This window comes from Hibiscus syriacus, unplaced genomic scaffold (genome assembly GCF_006381635.1).
Source record: "Hibiscus syriacus cultivar Baekdansim isolate YM2019G1 unplaced genomic scaffold, ASM638163v2 tig00111402_pilon, whole genome shotgun sequence".
Classification (NCBI taxonomy): Eukaryota; Viridiplantae; Streptophyta; class Magnoliopsida; order Malvales; family Malvaceae; genus Hibiscus; species Hibiscus syriacus.
In genome coordinates, this window is record NW_024063082.1 from 5737848 (window position 1) to 5762513 (window position 24666).

The window sequence follows — 24666 nt, forward strand, 5'->3', positions numbered from 1 at the left end:
GCTATTGTCCTACTACTAGTATATATAATTATTTTTTCTATTAATGTACATAATTATTACAAACACGTTGCCTAATCTAAATATAAGCTGACGTGGTTTTACATGTCATCCACTCATCATCCCCCATGTATTGGCTGTCATTTTGCATTTTATTAAAAATTGTAAGTCCTGAAACGCCTCTATTTAAATTCACAAATATCAACAAAGGATCACAAGCCTTCCCATCACAAAATGGCACACATTCATTCCCTTGCTCCCTTATATAGAACGGTGTATGGCCGACTCAACACCGCTTCTTTCCGATTTTGATAAGCCGCCGGAAGCCAAACTTCCTCCTCGATCACTCGATGAAACCATTGAACGCTGTATCGGAGGCTTCGGGTGGCTCCAAATCTTTCAAGCCGTACTCGTCTCGTTTGCTTGGGTCTTTGACGCTCAGCAAACTTTCATCAGTGTATTCACCGATGCCGAGTCATCGTGGCACTGCACCGATGAATCAGTTTGCGACAGTTTCTCCAACTTTTGCCAACTCACCAAGAACTCATGGTCATGGGATTGGCCAGCGCACACATCGATTATATCGGAATGGGGCCACGAGTGTTCCACCTCTTTCATCTCAGGGTTGCCAGCTTCTTCTTTCTTCATGGGCTGCCTAGTGGGTGGACTCGTGCTTGCCACGCTAGCTGACTCAATTCTTGGACGTAAAAATATGCTTTTATTCTCATGTATAATGATGTCTTTATCTTCCATCTTTACCGTTTTTTCATCCAATATTTGGATCTATTCAGCCCTGAGATTCATCAGCGGATTTGGCCGCGCAACTGTTGGAACTTGTGCCCTGGTGCTATCAACCGAACTAGTGGGAAAACGGTGGCGCGGCCAGGTTCGTGTTATTGGTTTCTATTGTTTTAATTTAGGGTTCCTGTCATTACCAGTAATGGCATATGTAAATAGAGGTTCCTCCTGGAGAAATCTGTACCTCTGGAGTTCGGTGCCAACAATTTTGTATTGTATATATTAGTTCATTTCTTAGTTCGGGAGTCCCCAAGATGGGTTTTCGTTAAAGGACGGAAAGAGGAAGCAGTTACGACGCTCAAGAGCATGGCTCAGACTGCTAGCGCCTTGACAATGAGTTTCTCCAATGTCCTAATCGAGCAAGAATCAGGGGATGAAAATGTAGATATTTACTCTTCAATCAGGATACTTTTCAAAAAGCGGTGTGTCGAAACGATTTTTAAACGGGGTGGGGGCGAGATTTTGAAAACCGCATCATCTTTAATTATTCTCTTTTCAATTGAATTTTAATTAAAAACAATGCAATTTTAGAAAATCTCTCGTTTCGAAAAATTGAAAATTCCTTTATGATAAAAATATAAGGTTCGAGGAGTCGCCACCAATATTTGATTAGGGTGTGATTGGACACCCAAAAGCGTTGTCATTTTAAATAAAATTAATTTTAATTAAAATAACAATTTGAGGTCTGCGTTATCAAAATATGAGTCCGGGAGTCGGTTACGTGCGGGGAAGGATCAGCACCCCCACAGCGCCCTAAATCGGTACCTAGTCGATTAATTAATATCTTTGCAACGAATTTTACAAGTTCGAATTTAGTTTAATTTTTGATCCCGACAAAACAACAACACATGAAGTTTACAATATTTCAAAGCACCAAAATTGATTAAGTTAAAAATTACCAATCCTTTAGAAAGATAAAGAATATTCGATTATTTATAAATATCGAGACAAGATATTAGATAAGTTCTAACTACCTTTTCTCGATAAATTTTAAATAGCCGAATATTTCTTTTTCTGCCGTTCCCAAATTTTAAAGTGATGGACTTAGGTGTCACTGATGGGATACACTTTTATTTTAAAATTGTTAAAAGTGGATATCTAATCAGTTAAGACAACCCACTTAAAATAATTTTAAATTAAAAGGGTATTACCCTTAATCCAATTATGTAATCAAGTTGAGTAATGCACATGAGGCCAACATGCGTAAATTATACAAAGTGATGTTAATGCAAAAAATAATTAAATATGCGATTAAAGTAAATGAATTCAACATGCTCATAAAAATAAATTACACCTACATCTATGCGAATTACAGGCTCAAAATAATATGCATGCATACACTTAAAATAAATCTAAATTAACCTAAAATATTTAAACAATGGACTAAAATAAAAAGTTAAACAGCAAGTTCATTTTCATAAAAATTCCATTTTCATGTACTGCAATCATAATATAACCCAAAATATTGCATAGGACTAGATTGAAGGTTTTCCAAATTACATATCCAGTGTATAAATAACATGAAAATAGCCAAAACGTGATACAGGACCAAAATACAACACGCTGCAAGTTAGGAGGCTAAATTAAAATCCAGCGAAAGTTCATGTTTCAGGACCGAAACGAAATGCGCTCAAAATCAAGAGACAAAAGTAACATTACAAGTTTACAACAAACAACCATTTAGGGACCAAACCGAGACGGATCAAAGATTGAAGGACCCACGCAGCTACTAACCCACTATCCCAAAACGCGGATTACTCCCCCTGCTGTCAAGGCGCTGCCGTTTTGGCACCGACCAAAACTATGCCGTTTCACGGCCTCTTACACGACGCCGTTTTGGCGTTATGACAAACAGAACATTAGGGTAAACTCCTAAACCTGAACCCATTCTAACCCTTACCCTAAACAACTCTCAGCCGTTTTCTCTCAACCTTGGCCAGATACCCTGCCGTTTCTCCTCAAATCCCTCTCCTCTCTTCGCCTAACCCTACGCGAAAGCCAAGCCTCTACCGCCTCCGCCGTAGCAACCGCCGTGGTTGCTACCTCCAAACGACCCCGACGAGAACCCCTCCTCTCCGACAAAACCCAAAACCAAAGGAGCTAAACTAAACCCTTACCTCACTGCTAAACCCCGCGACCCTAGCCCCGTTACCCGGTTGAACTATGACCAAACATGTACTGAACCCTTCAAATCCCTAAAGCCCGAGACCTAAAACCAACATGCATGACTCGAAATCAACGGGAGGCGAAAGGTTTTACCTTCTCACAGACGGGGTATGGATTCCTAGTGACGAAAGCTACTGGATCCGAAGGGTAAGTCTCTTTTGCTTTCGTTTTGTTCTCTGGTTGTTGATGAATGATATTCTCTAGGGTTCTCTCGATGTGGTTGATCCTATTTTTTCCTTGCTTTCTGTTTTTTCTTCACGACCCCCCTCCATCCCTCGAATGTTTCATGTTCTGTTTTTCTAGTCGATCTCCTCGTTTTTTTGCTTCCTCGTGTTCTGTTGTTTTGTGTGCAGGGCCCCCCGGTTGGGCATGGTGATCACGGGCGACGATAATGGTGGCCTTGGTATCGGATGGGTGGCCGATCAACACGGGTTCCCTGTCAGTGGAGCTGCGCATGCTGGCTTGGTGATCGCGCTCTGCCTGGGAACCGAGCTTCTCGGTCAGTGTGCTGTCGGGTGTGGGCATCACGTGATGTTTCAACCGGGTCCTATTTTGGGTTTGATGAGTTTCAGGTTTGGGTCTGATGACCCATTGTAATTGGGTCCGATTTGGGCCTCATTTGTAATTTGGGTTTAGGTTTATAAGATGTACAAGGACTCTAAACATTTAATTTGGATTTGGGATTGAATTTGGGGCTTCAATTTATATCTTGAATTCCAAAACGAAGCAAATATGATCACAATCCAATTAAGCACCTAAAATTCCCAAATGCAAGCTTCCTCGCTTCATCATTTGAATTAATTCTTCATCGAGCACCTTCATATTAATTTGATCATCTTCAAATGGATTCAAATGGCCCGGACGAAATTGGGGTATTACACGGTGGGCTGCTCAAAGGCTAGCGGCCGTTATGGTTACAGGTTTCGGGATTGGTATGGTGTACTACGGCATGCCATTAGGCCTCGGAAAGCTGTCAGTCAATCTCTATTTGGGGGTTTACATTAAACGCCTTATCCGAGCTCCCAGCATCATTGATTACATTCTTCCTTATAGGGAAAATCAACAGGAATGATTCATTGTTGGGTTTCACAATCATAAGCGGTGTATGCAGTGTAATGTGTGTGGTGATGGGGAGAGTGCGGCCAAGTTTACAGATAGCAATGGAGCTGATATCTTTTTTCAGCGCTTGCGCGGCGTTCAACATGGCTTTGATATACACATTGGAGCTGTTCCCCACATGCGTGAGGAACTCGGCCATCTCAATGGTGAGGCAAGCCCTTGTGTTTGGGGGAGTGTTCAGCCCGCTGCTTGTGGCTGCTGGTAGGAAAAATAACTTGATATCGTTTGGAGTTTTCGGGATGGCTATCGGGATTTGTGGGCTGCCACTGATTGGTTTACCGGAGACGAGAGGCGGCACAATTTGTGACACAATGGACGAAGAAGAGCACAAACAGAATGAGAAGGCGGCCGCCGCAATTCCGACGTTGGCGTAAGCTGTATCAATCTAATTACCTAATCACTGGCAAGTGGCAACTTGCCAATAATTGCTTGTTATTATCAGTACTTTTTAATGTCGTCTTTGTACAACTCTCGAACATCTTTTGTATGAATAAATTTTGTTTAAATCACTAAAAATTATAAAAATTACTAAATTTTAACAGATGAGTCTAGCAACAGCGTAAAACAAATATTTATCTTATAATAAGTAAATGGTAATAAGATTGAATGATTGACCCGAAGTCTTTGACACAGTAAGTGCGTAAAATGTTTTATGTATGAGCGACGAAAACTCTCTGTTTCCTTACTACAATAAAAAAAGGGGACATAGTTTCAGTTTTCAGTGGCATTTATAAACGCTTTAAGAAAAACGTGGAGAAAACAAACGTTGCAAAAAGTAGCGACGCTTTTAGAAATCTTCACTGATGTCCGAGAAAAGCATTCGCCGCTGAAAATCCTATGATATCCTCTCAGCAAATCTACCAAAACCTTTGCCCTTAACACATATCATATATAGGCAGGTACATTCAACAGAGCCACATTATCATCGCACTATATCTGACAAATGGAGATCATTATCTGACAAATGGAGATCCTTCTTTATGGGGCTTAATGGAGACTAATCTAGAATAAGCCACGTTATCTCAGCAAAGCTACCAAAACCTTCGACCCTCACATGTAGCAGTTCATAATTATCTTATAAATATTTAAATTATAAATAAATTAAATGTAAAAAAATTGTCTGGTTTGGGGGCTACAGCCCTTCCTATGTATATAATAAATCTGTCCGTCCCTGGCTCTAGGTGTGCAAAAGGTAATCTTGGAGGTTGATAGCTGAGTGATCGTGACCGGCGTTGAGCAGCAATAGATTGCTGCTGCACCTTCTACTCTTGCCTTGGGAGGTTCGGGTACAACATAAGGGTAACGCGGCAGTCGATTATTTTGCGGCATTTCGAGTTGGGGCATCATCTAAGGCATTTGTGAACGGCTACCACGTTTTGCTTCTTGTAAAATTAATTGGTCCACAACAGTTTGAGGTAGGCGTATGATACGAAAGCAACATTATCTTTGAAAAGAGATCTTGGTGGGGCTTAAAGGAGACCAATCTGGAATAAGCCGAATGGGTGATGGTCCAGTATGACTAGATGTACAATCATCCTGTGTGAAGAGAATGAAGGCCACTGTCCCATTACAGATATATTAAGTTCATAAATTCCAGCAAGGGCAGATGACCACGACTGCAAATACCTCACCCAGATTTTTCAACTTTTTTTTTACAATTATAGTCGCGATGAAAAAAAAAAGTTAATAGTTGATATATGGATGGATGAATAATTTTATTTATTATTAATAAGTTAAATGATATTATGTTATTGAAAAAATAATATTTAAAAAAATATAAATTAATTGTGTGATCTCAGTTGTAAAAAGATACTTCTACAAGGTGTGTGTGGTTAATAATTAAGAAAAATTTTAAATATATATTATCTTATAATCACTTTTCTAATTGAAAATAAGATAAAACTATATTAGATTTTTTTAAGTTATTCTAAAGTTTTTGTTTTAATCTCTTGTAAAATTTAGACATAAAAATATTTCAAGATTGTATTTAATTGAATATTTGTTTAATAAATAAATAAATTAAATTATGCGATCAGTTTTATTTTTTACTCTTGATATGTTTTCTTAGATATTACTTTAAAAGTTTTAATTTTCGTTTTTAAAATATCGCAAGAAGTCAATTATTCTTTAAATAAAATAAATTATTAAATTTAACAGTAAATTTTAATATATATAGTTAATTGTATCATATATCCCCAACTTATAAATCTCATTTTAAATTGTTCTTTAAACTTTTGAATATTCTAATTTGATCCCTAAACTATGACTTTCATTCTAAATTAATCCTTAAATATTTGAACATTCTAATTGCATCCCTAAACCATGACCCTATTTCTAAATTAGTGCCCAAACTTTTGAATATTTCAATTTCTTTCTCAAATTCATCCAAATATGTGATTGGTTTCAACCATATTTTAACCTAAAGTTTGTTTTTTCAAACATATAATAATATAATTTGGCCTAATGATTTTATTAACAAGAGATGTGTTTAGTATATACATATAGTTTGGGATGAAATTGGAATGTTCAAAAAGTTTGGGGACACTTTAGAATGAATGTCATAGTTTGGGGATGAAATTGAAATGTTAGAAATTTTAATGACTAATTTAGAATGATAGTCATAGTTTAGAGATGAAATTGAAATATTTAAAAGTTTAAGAACAAAATTGAAATAAGAGGCATACTTTAAGAACATATGGTGCAATTATCTCATTTAATAAAATAAATGAATCAATCAAATTTTAAGATATAAATACTTAATTAGAAGTAAAAAAAATTAAAAGTTCAATTATTATTTTTAACTCAAAGGTCACCGCCAACTTTAAACCTAAGATTTATAAATTTAAACGATAATTTTTTTAACAGTTTTGAGTAATTATAAGGTAGTGTTTGTTTATAACTTTCTTTGCACACATAGATATTTGAACTCAAAATTTATAAAGAAAATAACATCTCTTTTTACCATTGAGGTTATTTGATGAGTTCTTAAACAATAAACTCTGAATTAAAAAAAAACGATTCAGTTAGCCTAACCATATTAATTATTTAATAAAAAAAGCACATTAATTTATTCATTTACTTTTTAATAAAATGTATACTTGTATTAATTACCAAAATAATATTTTTTATATATTATTTTCAAGAAAAATTCCACGAGTGTTAATGAGCACTTTTGTCGGCGCGGAATGAAAGTCGGTATTTAATCTAATTATTATTAAAAAAATATTATAAAAATAATATAATTAATATTTTATTTTAAATATTTTAGCTTTAAAATTTTAACTAAATTATAATAATACGTTGAGCCTCTTAGAATTTTAAATTTTTATAAATTAAATTAATGGTGTTCAATAATACATATCGTTAGTGTTGCTCGGCGATACTCGTCGAACGTGACAAATTCATCTTTATCTTCAAATATATATTCTCAAAGTCTTAAATTGAAGGATCATACACATTAAAACGTATTTGTATTAGGTCCTTCTATATATAATAAAATCATATTAACTAAGTTAAGATTCAATCAGTTAAATTATATATCTAAACCCATTGATTTTTCTTTGGTAAAATGGTACGTATTCATGAGGAAAACATACACGTGGACGTATTATTATATGCCTAATTTGTTGCGGAAGACGGCTATCGGATAGAGCAAAATCGTAACTGATAATTTGAGAAAATAAAAATGAAGATAAAAAGAGACACAAAATTTACGTGGAAAACCCCTAAATAAAATAGGATAAAAACCACGGGCAACGGTAGAAGAATTTCACTATGAGAAAATAGGAATTACAACCTCTCTCGATCTACCAAGGAGAAAACAATGATAATTCTCTCTCGATAAAAAGGAGAAAACAACACTCAAGAAACTCTCTAAATTCTCTCTAGTATTGGAAGAAAGCTAGAATGTTTTGGGATGATTTTGAAGCTAAATGAGCTAGGGTATTTATAGTTGAAACCTAAGGACTAATTTATAAATACCCTAAATTTTAATGACTAAATTATGATTTAGCCATTGTCCAAAAATCAACAAAAACAACTCATTTTTTCGGTGCATTTATTATATGCACCTTTAGGTGCTTAGTCAACAATCTCCCACTTGAAGATTTGATTGGAACAATCATATCTTCACACCATTCTTTTTACCTTGTACCATCATGTTGCTTACGCCTCTGACAGGCCACAAGAGGATCGACACCAAGTAAATTTATCAGCGTTGATCGCCTTCGTCATGAAATCTGCTATGTTGTCTTTGGTATGGATCTTTTGTATATCTACCGTCCCTTCTTCCACCTTTTCACGAATGAAATGATATTGAACTCGTATGTGCTTTGTCCTTGAATGAAATGCTAGATTCCTTGCTAGATGCAAAGCGCTTTGACTGTCACAAAACAGAGAGACATACTCTTGATTGTGCCCAAGCTCCTCCAATAGCATCTTCAACCAATTTGCTTCTTTACTGGCTTGTGTAGCTGCTACATATTCTGCTTCTGTTGTGGATGTAGCCACAACTGACTGCAATTTTGAAACCCAGCTTACAACTCCACCAGCAACTTTGAACACATATCCTGTAGTAGATTTGCTTTTATCCAAATCCCCTGCATAGTCAGAATCTACATACCCATTGATTAGTAAGTTTGATCCTCCATAACATAATGCAACATTTGAGGTCCCTTTGATGTATCTCAGGATCCTCTTTACTGTATTCCAATGCTCTTTGCCTGGATTCGCCATGTATCGACTAACCACTCCCACTGTTTGTGCAATGTCTGGTCTTGTGCATATCATAGCGAGCATTAAACTTCCCACTGCTGATGCATACGGTACTCGAGACATCTCCATCCTCTCTTCTTCACTGCTAGGACTCATACTGGAGGATAATTTGAAGTTAATAAGAAGAGGGGTAGAAATTGGCTTACAATCTTGCATACTAAATCGTGACAATATTTTCTTCAAGTAATTCTTTTGTGAAAGCCAAATCTTCCTATTGCTTCTGTCTCGGTAAATTTACATCCCTAGAATCTTGTTTGTTGATCCCAAGTCCTTCATTTCAAATTCCCTAGCCAGTTGTGCCTTCAATTCTTCAATGTGATCTTTGTTGGGTCCTGCAACCAACATGTCATCCACATACAACAACAATATAACAAAATCGTTATCACCAGACCTCTTGAAATAAGCACAAGGGTCTGCATTAAGTCTGTTGTATCCAAGGCACATAATGAAGTAATCAAATCTCTTATACCAACACATCGGCGCCTGCTTTAGACCGTACAGAGATTTGTTCAACCTGCAAACCAAGTTCTTCTTTTCGTCTTCTTCAAAACCTTCAGGTTGGAGCATATCAAATTTCGTTGCCATAACTTCTATTATTGATAGCTCCCACTATTTCACTATCGTGAATAGTTCTCTGGAACCTTCAAAGAATGGGTAATAACTTCTTACTTTATTATGTTGGAGGATCCACCTTTTGGTGGCAACCACAAAGACAATAAGCAGATATTACACACTCTAATCTAGCTCGGATACCAATTGTTGCGGAAGACGACTATCGGATAGAGCAAAATCGCAACTGATAATTTGAGAAAATAAAAATGAAGATAAAAAGAGACACAAAATTTACGTGGAAAACCCCTAAACAAAATAGGGTAAAAACCACGGGCAACGGTAGAAGAATTTTACTATGAGAAAATAAGAATTACAACCTCTCTCGATCTACCAAGGAGAAAACAATGATAATTCTCTCTCGATAAAAAGGAGAAAACAACTCTCAAGAAACTCTCTAAATTCTCTCTAGTATTGGAAGAAAGCTAGAATGCTTTGGGATGATTTTGAAGCTAAATGAGCTAGGGCATTTATAGTTGAAACCTAAGGACTAATTTGTAAATACCCTAAAATTTAATAACTAAATTATGATTTAGCCATTGTCCAAAAATCAACAAAAACAACTCATTTTTTCAGTGCATTTATTATATGCACCTTTCGGTGCTTAGTCAACGTAATTGAATTTTATAGACGTGTGTATATTTGTATACTCTTATGTTTTATTTTTTAATTTTAATTAATTTATGTATATTTGAAGTATTTTAATCAAATTAAGTTATTTGAGATTGTGGCTTTATGCATTATAAAAATTTCAGAAAGAAGAAATAATTTTATCTCAGTCAGTAAGAGCTGTGGAGGAAAGTGGGGGGCATCTTGCATAATTAAGAAAGGCCTTTTTAAGGAAGGGCATTGATTATGTCGAAAAATGGATGGAAATTAGATGGCAAATCCACCAAATGGAATTGAGTAATTATAGCTAAAAGCAACTCAGGAGAAGACATAGTCAACAAGGAAAAAAAGAAGGGTTTGATTGGGTACAAGTTGAAGACACTCGTGGATGTGTTGTCTCAGGAAATTTGGAGAAAGTAACTCCCAGAATATCCTCTCTCCAGAAAATGCCGCTTCAGCCTTTCACCATCTATTCAATCTCTTGCCAAATTTTATAGCAATGGAATCTTTTATTTGAAAACTTATATTACCCTCATCTTGTGATCTCAGCCACATGTTTTTTAACCATCATTAATTCAAAAGATTATTGGTAATACATTACATTCTATTCAAAAGATTATTTCATGGTGAGTCAAGCGCTTGTGTTTGGGGGAGTGTTCAATCCCAGTGCTTGAGGCTGCGAGGAAGTAAAATAACCATATATCCTTTGGGGTTTCTGGGATCGTGATCGGGGTTTGCGGGCTGCCGTTGATCGGATTCCCGGAGACTAGAGATGACACAAAGAGTGAAGAAGAGCACAAACAAAACGTTAAGGTGGCGGCCTCAATTACAACGTCGGCATAAGCGGTATGGGTCCTAATCAGTAGCAACTTGCATTGTCTTGCTTCAATAACTTGTTTGTTTCTTGTAAAATGAATTTGTTCCTCAAAAGTTTGAGGTTCAATTATTCAGGATAAGCAATCCTAGCCTAGCCTCTCATCTAATCAATCAAAATCGTTGGCCCACGATCATGCATGCTAGGGTATATCCATGGCACTAGTACATCTTTTTTATTTACAATCATTACTAGTTAATTCATTAATCTTTTAATCTATATTTATTATTGTTAAACAATCATTTTAACTAGATTTATTATATTTATAATGTTATGATTCAGATTTTAGATTTTATTTAAAAATTTAACGTGGTGGAGATCCTTTCTTCTTGGGGGTCAGTGGAGGCCAGTTCAGAATAAGCCGAATGGGTCCAGCATGACTAGATGCACGGTCATTCAAAGCAGGCAAGAGCAGATAACAGTGACCGCATGTACCGTTGGTTCCAAATTTTTTCAAGTTGTTCCTTTTAAAATTAATTAGTTTTATTTAGTCTATTGATCGATTAATTCATATTGAATTTTGTAAAGTCTCATTATAAGGGTAACGCTTTTAACCTAATTTGCCTCATTCAAAAACGTTAGCATTCAAATATTTGACCTTACTTAAAAAATCAAATGTCTCATCCTACTAAATTAAATTATTGTTAATAGTAGTTCTTTTTAAATATTAGTTTGAAATAACTTAAAATTTATAGCCTCAAATGATGAATTTAAATTTATAAGGAAATAATACGAGCACATTAACATTTATCGATTAACATCTAGTTCGATTTCAAATAAAATATTTTATTTACAGAGTCATAAAATTAAAAAGTATTAATAAAATTAAAATTATTAAATAATTTTAATGATGGTTAATGATTTTAATGATGGAAAGAAATATTATTACATTTAAAAATTTCGAGTTTAGACTATTCAAAGAAAATATTAACTCCATTAAATAGTAATTGATATTTCCTAAACAATAAATATTAAACCCGTAAAAATCTGATATTTCCTATACCATAAATGTTAAGCCTGCAAAAATCTACTCATTTGACTCTTTCTAGCAGTACATGAATTAAATTGATTGATTTAATGGTAGAGGAACAAATGTGAACCAATCTCTCTAATTTAGGGACTAAATTGGGCAGGTCTGTATATTAAATAAAGGGACTAAATTGATATAATCCCTTTAATAAAAAGACCTCACAAGTACTTCCACAGAGAAAGAGAAAAAGAATCAATGCTAACTGCCTAACAATGTTATTCAAAAAGAAGATGCCATTTGAACCTTTCACTATCCATTCAATCTTTTCTAGAGTTGGATGATCTTTAATTTGAAAATCCATTGCCTTATCTTGTTATTTGAGCCACAAGCTTTCTAATCATTTATTCAATAGATAATTGTCATTAATGCAAAAGATAATTCCTAAGACATTATATTAAACATTTTTATGAAAATTTTCTACCATTCCTTTTGAAGAAATCTTCTATTTGTGATCACTACAAAGGGCAATCAGATCAGCTTGGATTTGAGAATTGATGAACCAAAAAATAAAGAGAAAGCATAAATAAATGAGAATAAAAGCATGTGTTAAACGTACACTAGGAAATAAGTTGCATGTACCGGCGGTCAAAAAACGTCACTATAAACTTAGGCTTAGTTTATTTTTAGTTTATAACATCTTCAAATCTCTTATGTCTGCGCCGCGCAGACCACACGCATACATTAGACTTCGCAGACCGTTTGTTTTTTAGAAGACAAAAACTCTTCTAACGTCTGCGCAAGCTCTTCTTGGTACAGACATGATTTTATGTCTTCAAAGGTCTTCAAACCTCTTCAAAAACAATTATAAAATATGATTATTTATTAAAATAATTTTAAATAATTTAATAAGGTTATTTATTTTAAAATAATTTATTATAAAATAATTTATTTTAAAATAATTTATTATAAAATAATTTATTTTAAAATAATTTATTATAAAATAATTTATTTTAAAATAATTTATTATAAAATAATTTATTTTAGAATAAATTATTATAAAATATGGATTGATTTATTTTAAAATAATTTATTTTAAATAATTTATTAGTATGTATTGATTTATTATGAAATATGGATTGATTTATTATAAAATATGGATTGATTTATTTTAAATAATTTATTAGTATGGATTGATTTATTTTAAATAATTTATTAGTATGGACTGATTTATTTTAAAATATGGATTGATTTAATATTGTAGTTGTATAGATTGATTTATTTTAAATAATTTATTAGTATGAATTGATTTATTTTAAAATATGGATTGGTTTATTTTAAATAATTTATTAGTATGGATGATTTATTTTAAAATATGGATTGATTTATTATTGTAGTTGTATGAATTGATTTATTTTAAATAATTTATTAGTATGAATTGATTTATTTTAAAATATGGATTGATTTATTTTAAAATATGGATTGATTTATTTTAAATAATTTATTATTGTAGTTGTATGGATTATTTAAATTTCAGTATTGTAAAACTAAAATTATTTAAATCTCAGTATTGCAAAACTCTTTTAAGTTTAAAAAATCATTTTAAGTTTAAAAAATCAGTTTATTTATATTTCAGTTCATTTTAGCAGTCTGCAGACGTTAAAAAATAAACAGTCTATTTCTTACAGACTGTAGACTTTTGATCCACATCTTCTGCTGCAGATGCCTGCATATGTGGTCCGTAGACTACATACATTTTACCTCTGCAAAAACAAACAGCACCTTAAGATCTGTCCTTATAGACTTTAAAAAAGCTATAATGACAAGCTAATGATTTACCGAAGAAAACAAATGTTGTTAGTATAAAGAGGTGATGATATAAACATATAGTGACGCATATTTTAGTCGATATACACCCGAGGTTAATGATCGTCAATAAAAGCACTTTCGATCATCATAATTTAAAAAAAAAACATATAAATATGGTTTTACAACCATCAATATAATTTAAATGATATTGCGACGATTGTGTATTGGTGGCATTCGGTCAGTAAATTTATTCAAAATTTTTGTGTTTATAATCCAGCTCCAATAATCAGTATATCGCATAGTCAATAAAAGTTCAAGCTGACGGTTTTTGTCAGTATATATACAAATATATATATATATATGGATTACGAAACCGGTTAATACAATGTAAACTTTTAGTGGCGGTAGTTAAAATCTGTCAGTATCAGTATTAGAACTGATGGATTTTACCTATCAATATAAATGTTCATTAGTAAATGGAATTTTTTGTAGCGTATGAATTTGATTATACATTCTCATTTATAAATGTTAATTGTTATGTTAAAATTTATAAATGTGCATAATTTAAGGTTTAATTCATTTGATTCATACAATTATTTTAAGAAATGATATAATATTTGATAGGTCCTTATACTATGCTGTAAGTGTTGATTTAAACTATCTACTTTAACTTGAACATTTTTAATCCTTACGTTTTTTATTGTCATTTTCACTCAGTAATTTGACATTTTATAATTACTTCAAAAAAAATAATAATTAGTCTACCTTAAATTTACTTGGGACTATTTGTTTGTCTCTTAATGAAATCATTCAACGTTGAATGCTAAACCATTCGATATTCAACGCGTTTGTTTCGTACATTTGAATAATTAAGTGTTGACTGATTCAGCAAAACAATGTTGAATGATTCAGCACAAAAGTACATTCTGAATGATTCAGAGTCATTATCAAACAACATGTCACATTCTGAGCTAATTAATACAGAACCTCTAAATCATTCAATATTTGAATCATTCAGCGCTGAATCATTTAACGTTTAATCATTTTGAAATAAACAAACAACTCCTTAATGAGTATTAAAGATAAATATGTGGGCTAATCTAGATATATGTTGACATGGTTTGACGTGTCATACAGTCCTCTCCCCGGCTGTACCGGTTGTCATTTTTTAATTTTATTCAAAGCTGTCATTCATAAGGTCCCGTACATCTCTATTAATATGCACCGAAGCACCAAAGGATCACACACCATCTTATCACAAAACAATACACAATCACTTGCTTCCTCTCTTAGAACGGTGTATGGCCGATTCAACACCGCTTCTCTCTGATTGTGATAAACCGGCAGAACCCAAGCGGCTGCCTCGATCCCTCGATGAAACCATCGAACGCTGCATCGGAGACTTCGGGTGGTTCCAAATCTTTCAAGCAATACTCGTCTCATTTGCTTGGGTCTTTGACGCCCAGCAAACGTTCATCAGTGTATTCACTGACGCTGAGCCATCTTGGCACTGCACTGACGATTCGGTTTGCGACAAGTTCTCCAACATTTGCCAACTCCCCAAGGGTTCATGGTCTTGGGATTGGCCTGCGCACACATCGATTATATCGGAATGGGGCCACGAATGTTCCACCTCTTTCATCACTGGGCTACCTGCTTCTTCTTTCTTCATGGGTTGCCTATTTGGTGGACTTGTGCTTGCCACGCTTGCTGACTCGACACTTGGCCGTAAAAATATGCTCTTGTTCGCTTGTCTAATGATGTCTTTTTCTTCCATATTCACCGTTTTTTCGCCCAATATTTGGATCTATTCAGCCTTGAGATTCATCAATGGGTTTGGCCGCGCAACTGTTGGAACTTGTGCCCTGGTGTTATCAACCGAGCTTGTGGGAAAACGGTGGCGCGGCCAAGCTGGTGTTATCGGATTCTTTTGTTTTACTTTAGGGTTTCTGTCATTACCTGCAATGGCATATGTAAATAGAGGTTCCTCATGGAGAACTCTGTATCTCTGGATTTCGGTGCCGACAATTTTGTATTGTGTGTTAGTTCGTTTGTTAGTTCACGAGTCCCCGAGATGGCTGTTCGTTAAAGGACGCAAAGAGGAAGCAGTTACGACACTCAAAAGCATGGCTCAGACTGCTAGTGTCTTGACAATGAGTTTCTCCAATGTCATAATCGAGCAAGAATCTTGGAACGACAATGTAGATATTTACTCTTCCATCAAGATAATGTTGAACAAGCGATGGGCTGCTCAAAGGCTAGCCGCCGTCATGGTGGCAGGTTTTGGGATTGGAATGGTGTACTACGGCATGCCACTAGGCCTCGGAAATCTGTCAGTCAATCTCTATTTAGGCGTCACATTAAACGCCTTATCCGAGCTCCCAGCTTCACTGATTACATTCTTCCTTATAGGGAAAAACAGGAAAGAGTCGTTGTTGGGTTTCACAATCTTAAGCGGTGTATGCAGTGTAATGTGTGTGGTGATGGGAAGAGTGTGGCCAAGTTTACAGATAGCAATGGAGCTGATATCTTTCTTCAGCGCTTGCACGGCGTTCAACATGGCTCTGATATACACATTAGAGCTATTCCCCACATGCGTGAGGAACTCAGCCATCTCAATGGTGAGGCAAGCGCTTGTGTTTGGGGGAGTGTTCAGCCCATTGCTTGTGGCTGCTGGTAGGAAAAATAACTTGATATCGTTTGGGGTTTTTGGGATGGCGATCGGGGTTTGTGGGCTGCCATTGATCGGGTTACCGGAGACGAGAGGCGGCACAATTTGTGACACAATGGACGAAGAGGAGCACAGACAGAAGGAAAAGGCGGCAGCCGCAATTCCAACGTTGGCATAAGCTGTATGGGTCCAATGATTAACTTGCCAATAATTGCTTGTTAAAGTTGGTATTTCTTTTTTAATGCTGCCTTTGTTGTACATCTTTTTCGAATATTTTGTATGAATAAATTTCATTATTTTGTAAACCAAGTATTATTAAATAATGTTGTAGATCCGAATTAATATCCGTCTCCAATTTGCAATAATGAGCTTTGGCTTATTTCAGATAATGTTTTGAAACCAATGGTATTTTATCCTGTCATGTAAGCAGCCAAAAGCATTGGCCCTCACACATAGCGTACATGGGTAAGGCATAAGTGAATCCATCCATGGGCATTGGAGTCACATCATTATCACCTTAGTACATGACATGAAACCGGCATTGTCTTTGAAAAGTGGGGATACTTTCTTCAATGGAATCAGCCATATGGGGCCAGTATGACTAGATGCAAAATCATTCGATGGGAAAAGAATGAAGGGCATCTTATGAGATCAAAAAAGCCTTTTAAGGAAGGACATTGACGATGGCAAATCCACCAAATTACCAAATGGAGAGGGCATAATAAGCTTAAAAAAAACTAAAAAAGTGGTGGTGGGTTAAGCAAAGTATATCTGGCTAAGATAAGGGGAAGGTGCAGAGTCAGTGCCACGTTGTCACCTCAAACAAGGGAAAATTATTGTTTGATTTCAGTACATGTTGACAAGGTTGAAGACACCACAGGATGTACTGTCGGAGGATATTTTGGAGAAAGTAAATCACAAATACACTGTCCAACCATGCCACTTGAACCTTTCACTTTCTGTTCGTTCTTTTCTATATTTTGTTGGAATGGATATTATTCCATGGTCATGGAAACAAATATATATTTCACAAGCGAAGATTTAGTGTTGTATGTCTTATTTAAGACCTTAACTCTTAAAATTTAAAGTCTTAATCTTTAAATTCTAAATAAAATACGTGATAATATTTAAACTCTACCTATAGAATGTTTTTCAACGTTAATATATGAGATAATATTTGAAATTAAACGTTAATACCCCTGACATTCCTAGTGCTCGAACTCAAAACCTCTAAAAATAACAACAATTATTTTACAATCAAGATTAATTAATTCGTGCACAATATCTTTTAGTTTAAAGATGAGATAAGATATATATAGTCTAATCATTAAATTAATCGAGATCACCAGTCACATCTATTGTATTACTTGAAATATATATAGCTGCAATTAATAATTCTTGCTTGCTAACTTTTGAATATATTACTCAATTGCTAAATTTTTATTTCTTTAGAAACATCAATTTCCTCAATCAATGTCCTTGTTTGCTGCTTCTCGCCCTTCTACGAACACTTCTCTCTAGTTTTCAAAAGCCAACACAATGACGTAGAGTCATTCTTTATATCCTCTAATTAAAGGTTTGGTCGGTCTGCTCTGGTGTTGTTGGGATATAGGGTCGTTTGGCTTTCGTCCCCAATTTTGCTACTCGATGGATTGGGTGTTTTTTCTTTTATAGCTTGGTGAGATCCTTTCATTCTCTACATACTGCAATTTTATTCCTATTCCTATTGTTTGTTGTTTCGTGCTCGAGATCTGGATTAAGTATGAAACTAAATTCAAGGTTTTGAGATTCTGTGTGAGTTTTTTAGTCAGTGTCTGGAGTCAGTCTGCGATAGCTAAAACTGCATGCAAGGTGTTTGTGTAAAATCCATAATGATTTTGTATTTTGCTCGTTTGAAATATTTCAATATGAGGGAGAGCGTTACTTGTATTTCTTCGGAATCTGGTTATTTGTATGTGGTTTTCTACCAAACACTTTTCTTTGGAAAGGTTTATGGATGATTGTGGGTTGCTATGGTGAGGTCCTGTGAGTGTTCTTTCTCAATAAGAGGAGTTGTTTGGCTCTATTTTTGGATTCGTTAATGATGTTGAGCCTGAAAGTGAAGTTTTCAAGGATTTAGAGTTTCCAGAACTGCTTAAACTTGGTGCGTGTCTGTCTGGGGTAGTAGAGGTTGTAGGTTTTGTTCTTGAGATTTTGTTCGTGGTGTTCTCAAAGATGTTGCCAAGTGTTTTCTGGTGGTTTTCTTCCTTTCATCGTTTATTGCCTGAGTGTTTATGGTTGTTCAGGGGTTGTGCTTTGGTGGGTGGTGTTTATCTTGTGCTTTGGTGGTCTGCCGCGTGTGAATGTGTGCGGATGCTATAGTTTTTTATGTTTTTTGTGGCTAGTTTTATGTTCTTTGGTGTTTCTTATTGATGTTGTCCACTGTCTGATCCTGCGTTGGTTTAATGCTTTGTCTTTTCAATGGTCTGAATTATGTTCGATCTTTCGCAGTTTTTGGGGAGTTGGGTGAGATGTGTTTGTTGTTTTGTAGTTGGGTATTAAGATGGGGAGGCAAAGTCTGTGTTGTTGTTTCCTTGGCTTGGGTGTTTGTGTCCTATCGTTTTGTGTATTGCAAGAGTTGTATGGGGTCAACTGGAACTTCATTGTGTGGGTGAAGAGTGGATGGTGTATTCTCAGTTTCGACAGGCGGTTTTAAAAGATTGGGTGTATGAGCACTCGAGCTAGCATCGTTCTGGGAAATATGGAGATTTTCGGAGATGGTGCTCTATCTTGTAGGGTCTCGCATGCTGTCCTTTTGTGGGATATGAGGCGGTTTTCGGGTGAGTGCGTGTTCTAATATGAGTTTTAAGGCTTTTAGGCGGTTTTGAAAGATTGGGTGTATGGGCACTCGGGCTAGCATCGTTCTGGGAAATATGGAGATTGTCAGAGATGGTGCTCTGTCTTGTAGGGTATCGCGTGCTGTTCTTTTTTGGGATATGAGGTGGTTGTCGGTTAGTGCGTGTTCTAATATGAGTTTTAAGGCTTTTTTATTGGATTAGGGGTTGGCAAGTAGATTCTTTTTCTTAGTGCGTTGCCTTTGGTCTATTTATGGGTGATTCTATTGTTTAGTTTCATTCAATTTGGATGTCTGTGTATGTTCCTCAGTGTGACCTTTATTCTTATTGTCGGTTAGTCTTTGTTGGTCCTATTATGTGTCGGGTTGGGGCTTGTGGTAGGACGGGGTTCCGCCAAAATGTTGTAAGAGTTTTATGTCTATTGTTTATTACCATTTCAAGGTACACTCTTTTTCCTCCATTTAGGTTTAGGGAGGCTTTTTAATGAGGTCCTTGAGATGGTTTACTTTGTTTATCTTTTAATACAAAGTACCATCTTTCAAAAAAAAAATCGTTATTTTCTTTATTCCTCCTCATTGACTTGAAATGTCACATTGATATTTTAAAACCTTTATTCTTGTAAAATAACTGAACATTTGAACTTATATTAAGAAAATACGATCATATATTCTTCAATTGTGTTTGGTATAAAATTTTGAGATAAAAATGTATTTATGAACAATGAAATATGATATGAACAGTACCGTGAACAGTAATGAACAATGTCATGAACAGTGCTACATTGTATCGATGCACCAAAATTTCGAAGCAAAATTGTGCATTGATGCACTGCTACAGTGACTTTCGTAAAACGTTCATAAAACTCGTAAAAATTTAACCGTTCATTACTATACAATTGTCATTTACATAAACACGTTTAAAATATTACAAAACTCACTCGTATGACTTTTCAAAACCGATTAGAACATATCGGATTTAATCCTTTATTTATATGCCAACCACTTTCCTTATTACAAAATACATACTATATATTTTTTTTCTGATCTGATCTGATCTTTGGAAAGGAGAACATACATGTCTTGCATAACTCTTATCAATCTTTCTCTTCTCAGAACCTACGCGTGAAACAATTACACGCTAAGTCTACGACTTAGTGAGGCATATAAAACATATAATATAACCATATAACATTTCGTATAAACAAAATGTATACATCTGTAAATACTATCATTAATTAATCCCTTTTACTTACCATATATTCATCATATAACACATATATCATCATATAACACATATATCATTATACTAAGTAATAACATATCATCATGTAATTTCTATAACATGTTTTATATTACTAAATATACATATCACATATATCATTTCAAAATAGAACACACATCATATCATATCAAATGCATGAACAATTATTACGATCATATCATATAAAAGCATATATAATTTCTGGAACATATACCCACATGTACATATAATGTTCAGTATACTTATTAAATCTCCTTATTAACCCATGTACACTGTTGAGAACTTAAGGTATGTGAGTACATTGAGGTTGTGCACCACTATGCTGTCATCATATCTCGTATAAATATCCCGAATGACCAGTCCATAGATTCCGAAGAACCTAGGTAATAAATCCATATGTCCAGAAGAACATAGGTAAACAGTCCATATGTCCCGAAGAACATAGGTAAACAGTCCATATATCCCGAAGAACATAGGTAAACCCTCGACCCTTGACATGCCAACTATACCCCTAGCTCTCATATCACATAACAATGGCATTATCATTTATAACATTTCACATTTTCACATCACTTATTCATATCATTTCTCTTTTAAACACATATCTCTTCTTTTCTGTCACGTATCACATGTACTTGTAATCATTGATCGTATATCATATGACGTTCTCGTATATTCTCATTGCCACATAGTTCATATTACTTTGTATGTAATCACATAGATCATATCATTTCCCATGTTTTCATATAAGCACGTATGCCATGTCTTGTTTAAATATATTCATAACTATACATCAATCAGCATATAGAATAACATGTCAGACGTATCACATATACATGTATCACATAGTGCATATTCATGTAGATCATGTCATACATAATAACATATACTCATAATCATACAAATCATCACATCGATCATTAATCAAATAATATTTTAGTAGTCACTTGTTACCATAGTAACTCCATCATTGGCTCATCACAAGCCGATGTTTATTCAATACATAAGTACAAATTAAATTGCACTCACCTTAGCCTTGCCTGCTTTGATTCAATCCTAACTATTCGATTGTTCCTTAACTCGTTTAGGCTCGATATCTACATAAATATAATTTTCGATATGATTATCAAAAGTCTAAACCTTATAACTTGATGTTAATAACTCAAGCTAGTTTAATGAACCAAAATTTCATTTTTCCTTTAGGGGTGTATCGATGCACTATGGGTGCGTCGATACACAAAATAGCTTCGAACTCCCATGCATCGATGCACCCCTTAATGCATCGATGCACATTCAAAAATTATCTTAGTGCATCGGTACATACTCATAGTGTATCGATGCACCTGTCCAAAATAGCCCGAAATTCATCAATACTTCACCCAATTTTCATGTATAAAATCCTTATCATGCTACTACACTCATCTATAACAACTTTAACTAATTTCTATCATTCCAACACTTTATAATCTCCCATATTTCATCCAAAATCTTAAGGCTAAGAATCCTACCAAATTTTTCATGTTATCCAAACTTAATTCTAACACTTCTAACTTCTTATTCTCATAGATGACAAGTCAAATTCATCCTCCAAATTCATTTAAACCTTCTTATTCAAAATTCCACCTAAAACCCCATTTTCTTTAATATTTAGTAACTTCTTCATCTTTTGTTTTTAAGATAACTTAAGCTTTCCTTAAGCTTAGTTATCATCTAATGATCAAAACCCACTCTTAAAATTAACAAATAGTCAACAAAATATAAAAGTCACATTTGCTCTAGCTTGGGCACGTTAGAGAAGAGAAGAAGATGAAGAAGATAAGTTTGGAAACTTATCTCTTCACACATGCATCACATGGGTATTATAATACCCACTAAATTTTATTTAATTATTTTTCTTGTTCAATGACCTATTTACCCTTTGACTCTTTCAATAATTACTAACAACCCTTCAGGAAATACTTTCAAATAAATCATTGAACTTTTTAACTTTTCCACTTTAATCACCAAATTATGAAATTTTACAATTTGATCACTAACCCGTAGTTTGGGATGTTACATAAGCGCTAAATGATTCAAATGCTGAATGATTCAGAGGCTCTGTATGAATTAGTTCTGAATGTGACATGTTGTTTGATAATGGCTCTGAATCATTCAGAATGTACTTCTGTGCTGAATCAGTCAGCACTGAATCATTCAGAGGTGAGAAACAAACAGTATGAATATTGAACGGTTCAACATTCAGCGCTGAATGGTTCCATTCAAAGCCAAACAAACAACCCCTTAGCCTAGTATAGCCTCCTGTTTTGGCTTTCTTTTAATTAGAAAAAGAAAGAAAGACACATCCACAGTGCCACCTATGTTTATTACCTTTATATATAAAAGTCCACTGATCGTATTTAAACAAGTGTCATGAATTAATAAAAATATTTAGGGTAAATACATAAGATACCATTGAAATTTAGGCTCTGTATCATTTATATCATTGAATTTTCAGTTTCTCCCGATATAGCACTAAAGTTTGGTTTTGACTTCAATTATTCCACTGAGCATTAAATTCCAAATGTTTTGATGACATGGACAAAACAACCTCGTTTTAGTGCAACTGTTGATGTCTAAAATGATATCGTTTTAGGCACTGAACTTTACGACTATATTTATTTTGCTACTAAACTTTTAAACAATTTATTTTTTGGCCACCATCAACAACCAATCGTTGCTCGTCTTTCAGAACAAGATCGATATTAAAACATTCGTATTTCACTCATTTTTCTTTTTCTTGGATTAGTTTTTCACAAAACCTACTCAAAATCAACGAAATTAAATAAAAATTCTATAATTATTTTAGGGGTTTGGAGTGTTTGTTTAAAAATTTGAACAATTAGAAGTAATATTTCGAGAAGATGAACAACATACCTCAAAACTAGCCTCGTCAGATGTCCATCAAATTATTAACACACCAAACCTTTAAGTGGATTTTCTTCAACTTTGAGTGGGTTTTGTGGGAAACCAATCCTATGAGAATAAAGAGGAGTGAAATGAGAGCATTTTAATATCAATCTTGTTGTGAAAGATGACCTATGACAGGTGACGATTGGTTGTCTACGAAGATCGATGCATCCTTGAAGTGTAATGCCAAAAGTTGAATCTTTTTAAGATTTAGTAGCAAAAACAATACATACTTGGAGTTCAGTGATTAAAATGACATCATTTTGGGCATCAATAACTACACCTAAACGACATCATTTTGCTCACATCATCATAGTGACGAAAAGCATCCATTAATGTCATCGTGTCTTTAACATTTAATTGTCCAATGACATACTTGAAGTAAAAACCAAAGTTTAGTACTATAATCGAAGAAATTGAAAGTTCAATGTTATAAATGATTCACCACCTAAAATTTAGTACTATCTAGTGTAATTTACCTATATATTTAACCGTCTTCAACTATCTTCAGTCAAATTTGTATACGTGATTTTCTTCAGAAGGACCAACATATTCACCCTTAATGGTATATGGACATCTAGAGATTAATACCTTCTTATTTCTCCTATTGGCGGGAAAAGAAAAGAAAGGGATATTAACTTTAAAGCTTTGGTTTTTTTAGGGCCCAAACCCACTTGCTAGACACCAGCTTAATTTTGTCGTCAGTTAAAGCCCGCTTTGAAGATTTTAACAGCATATTAATTATATTTTTACAAAGTAATTATAACTGTTTTTAACAATAAAAAAACGGATAAAGTTTAAAACTATTCTATTCGTGGTTCATGAAGCATGGATCGGGGTTTTCACTTTGTTTGTTCTGGGTTTTTTCTCTCTATATTTGCGCTTTTACGAGTGTGTGATCAAAAAGTATTTAAAAGGTCATCAACAACCACACCCAAGGCCTAAACACCGAGAACTCACATCGGCCGATACACTGCCACGATTTATTATCTGTGTTGTATTAACGTTGATACCTTTTTTTTCAATTTTCTTAACTATGTTTAGTAAATAACTCAATTCCACTTTCGTAAACAATGATTATATTTATTACAAAAATTCCACTCATACCAGATACCCATCAAGTGAAATGATGTTGTTCTAAAAACAAATTAGATATTCAATCACTTAGAAAATCATGGTTTCCGACAAAAATCACAAATTTGATAAAACAATATAAATAATATAGGATATTAAA

General features: G+C 34.3%; 1 protein-coding gene and 1 pseudogene across 1 annotated transcript; both read left to right on the forward strand.

The window, feature by feature from the left end:
- The first annotated feature begins 231 nt into the window (after positions 1–231).
- LOC120161619 lies at positions 232–4502 on the forward strand (annotated as a pseudogene).
- A 10496-nt stretch (positions 4503–14998) lies between these two features.
- Positions 14999–16697, forward strand: LOC120161618 (organic cation/carnitine transporter 3-like). Its single transcript, XM_039171839.1, has one exon. The coding sequence runs from the start codon at positions 15023–15025 to the stop codon at positions 16568–16570; it is 1548 nt and encodes a 515-aa protein (XP_039027770.1). The 5' UTR covers positions 14999–15022; the 3' UTR covers positions 16571–16697.
- The last annotated feature ends 7969 nt before the right edge of the window (positions 16698–24666 follow it).

What these genes read in the sequence shown, in the direction of transcription:
- LOC120161618 (XM_039171839.1), top strand. Translation starts at nt 15,023, where the DNA reads ATGGCCGATTCAACACCGCTTCTCTCTGATTGTGATAAACCGGCAGAA.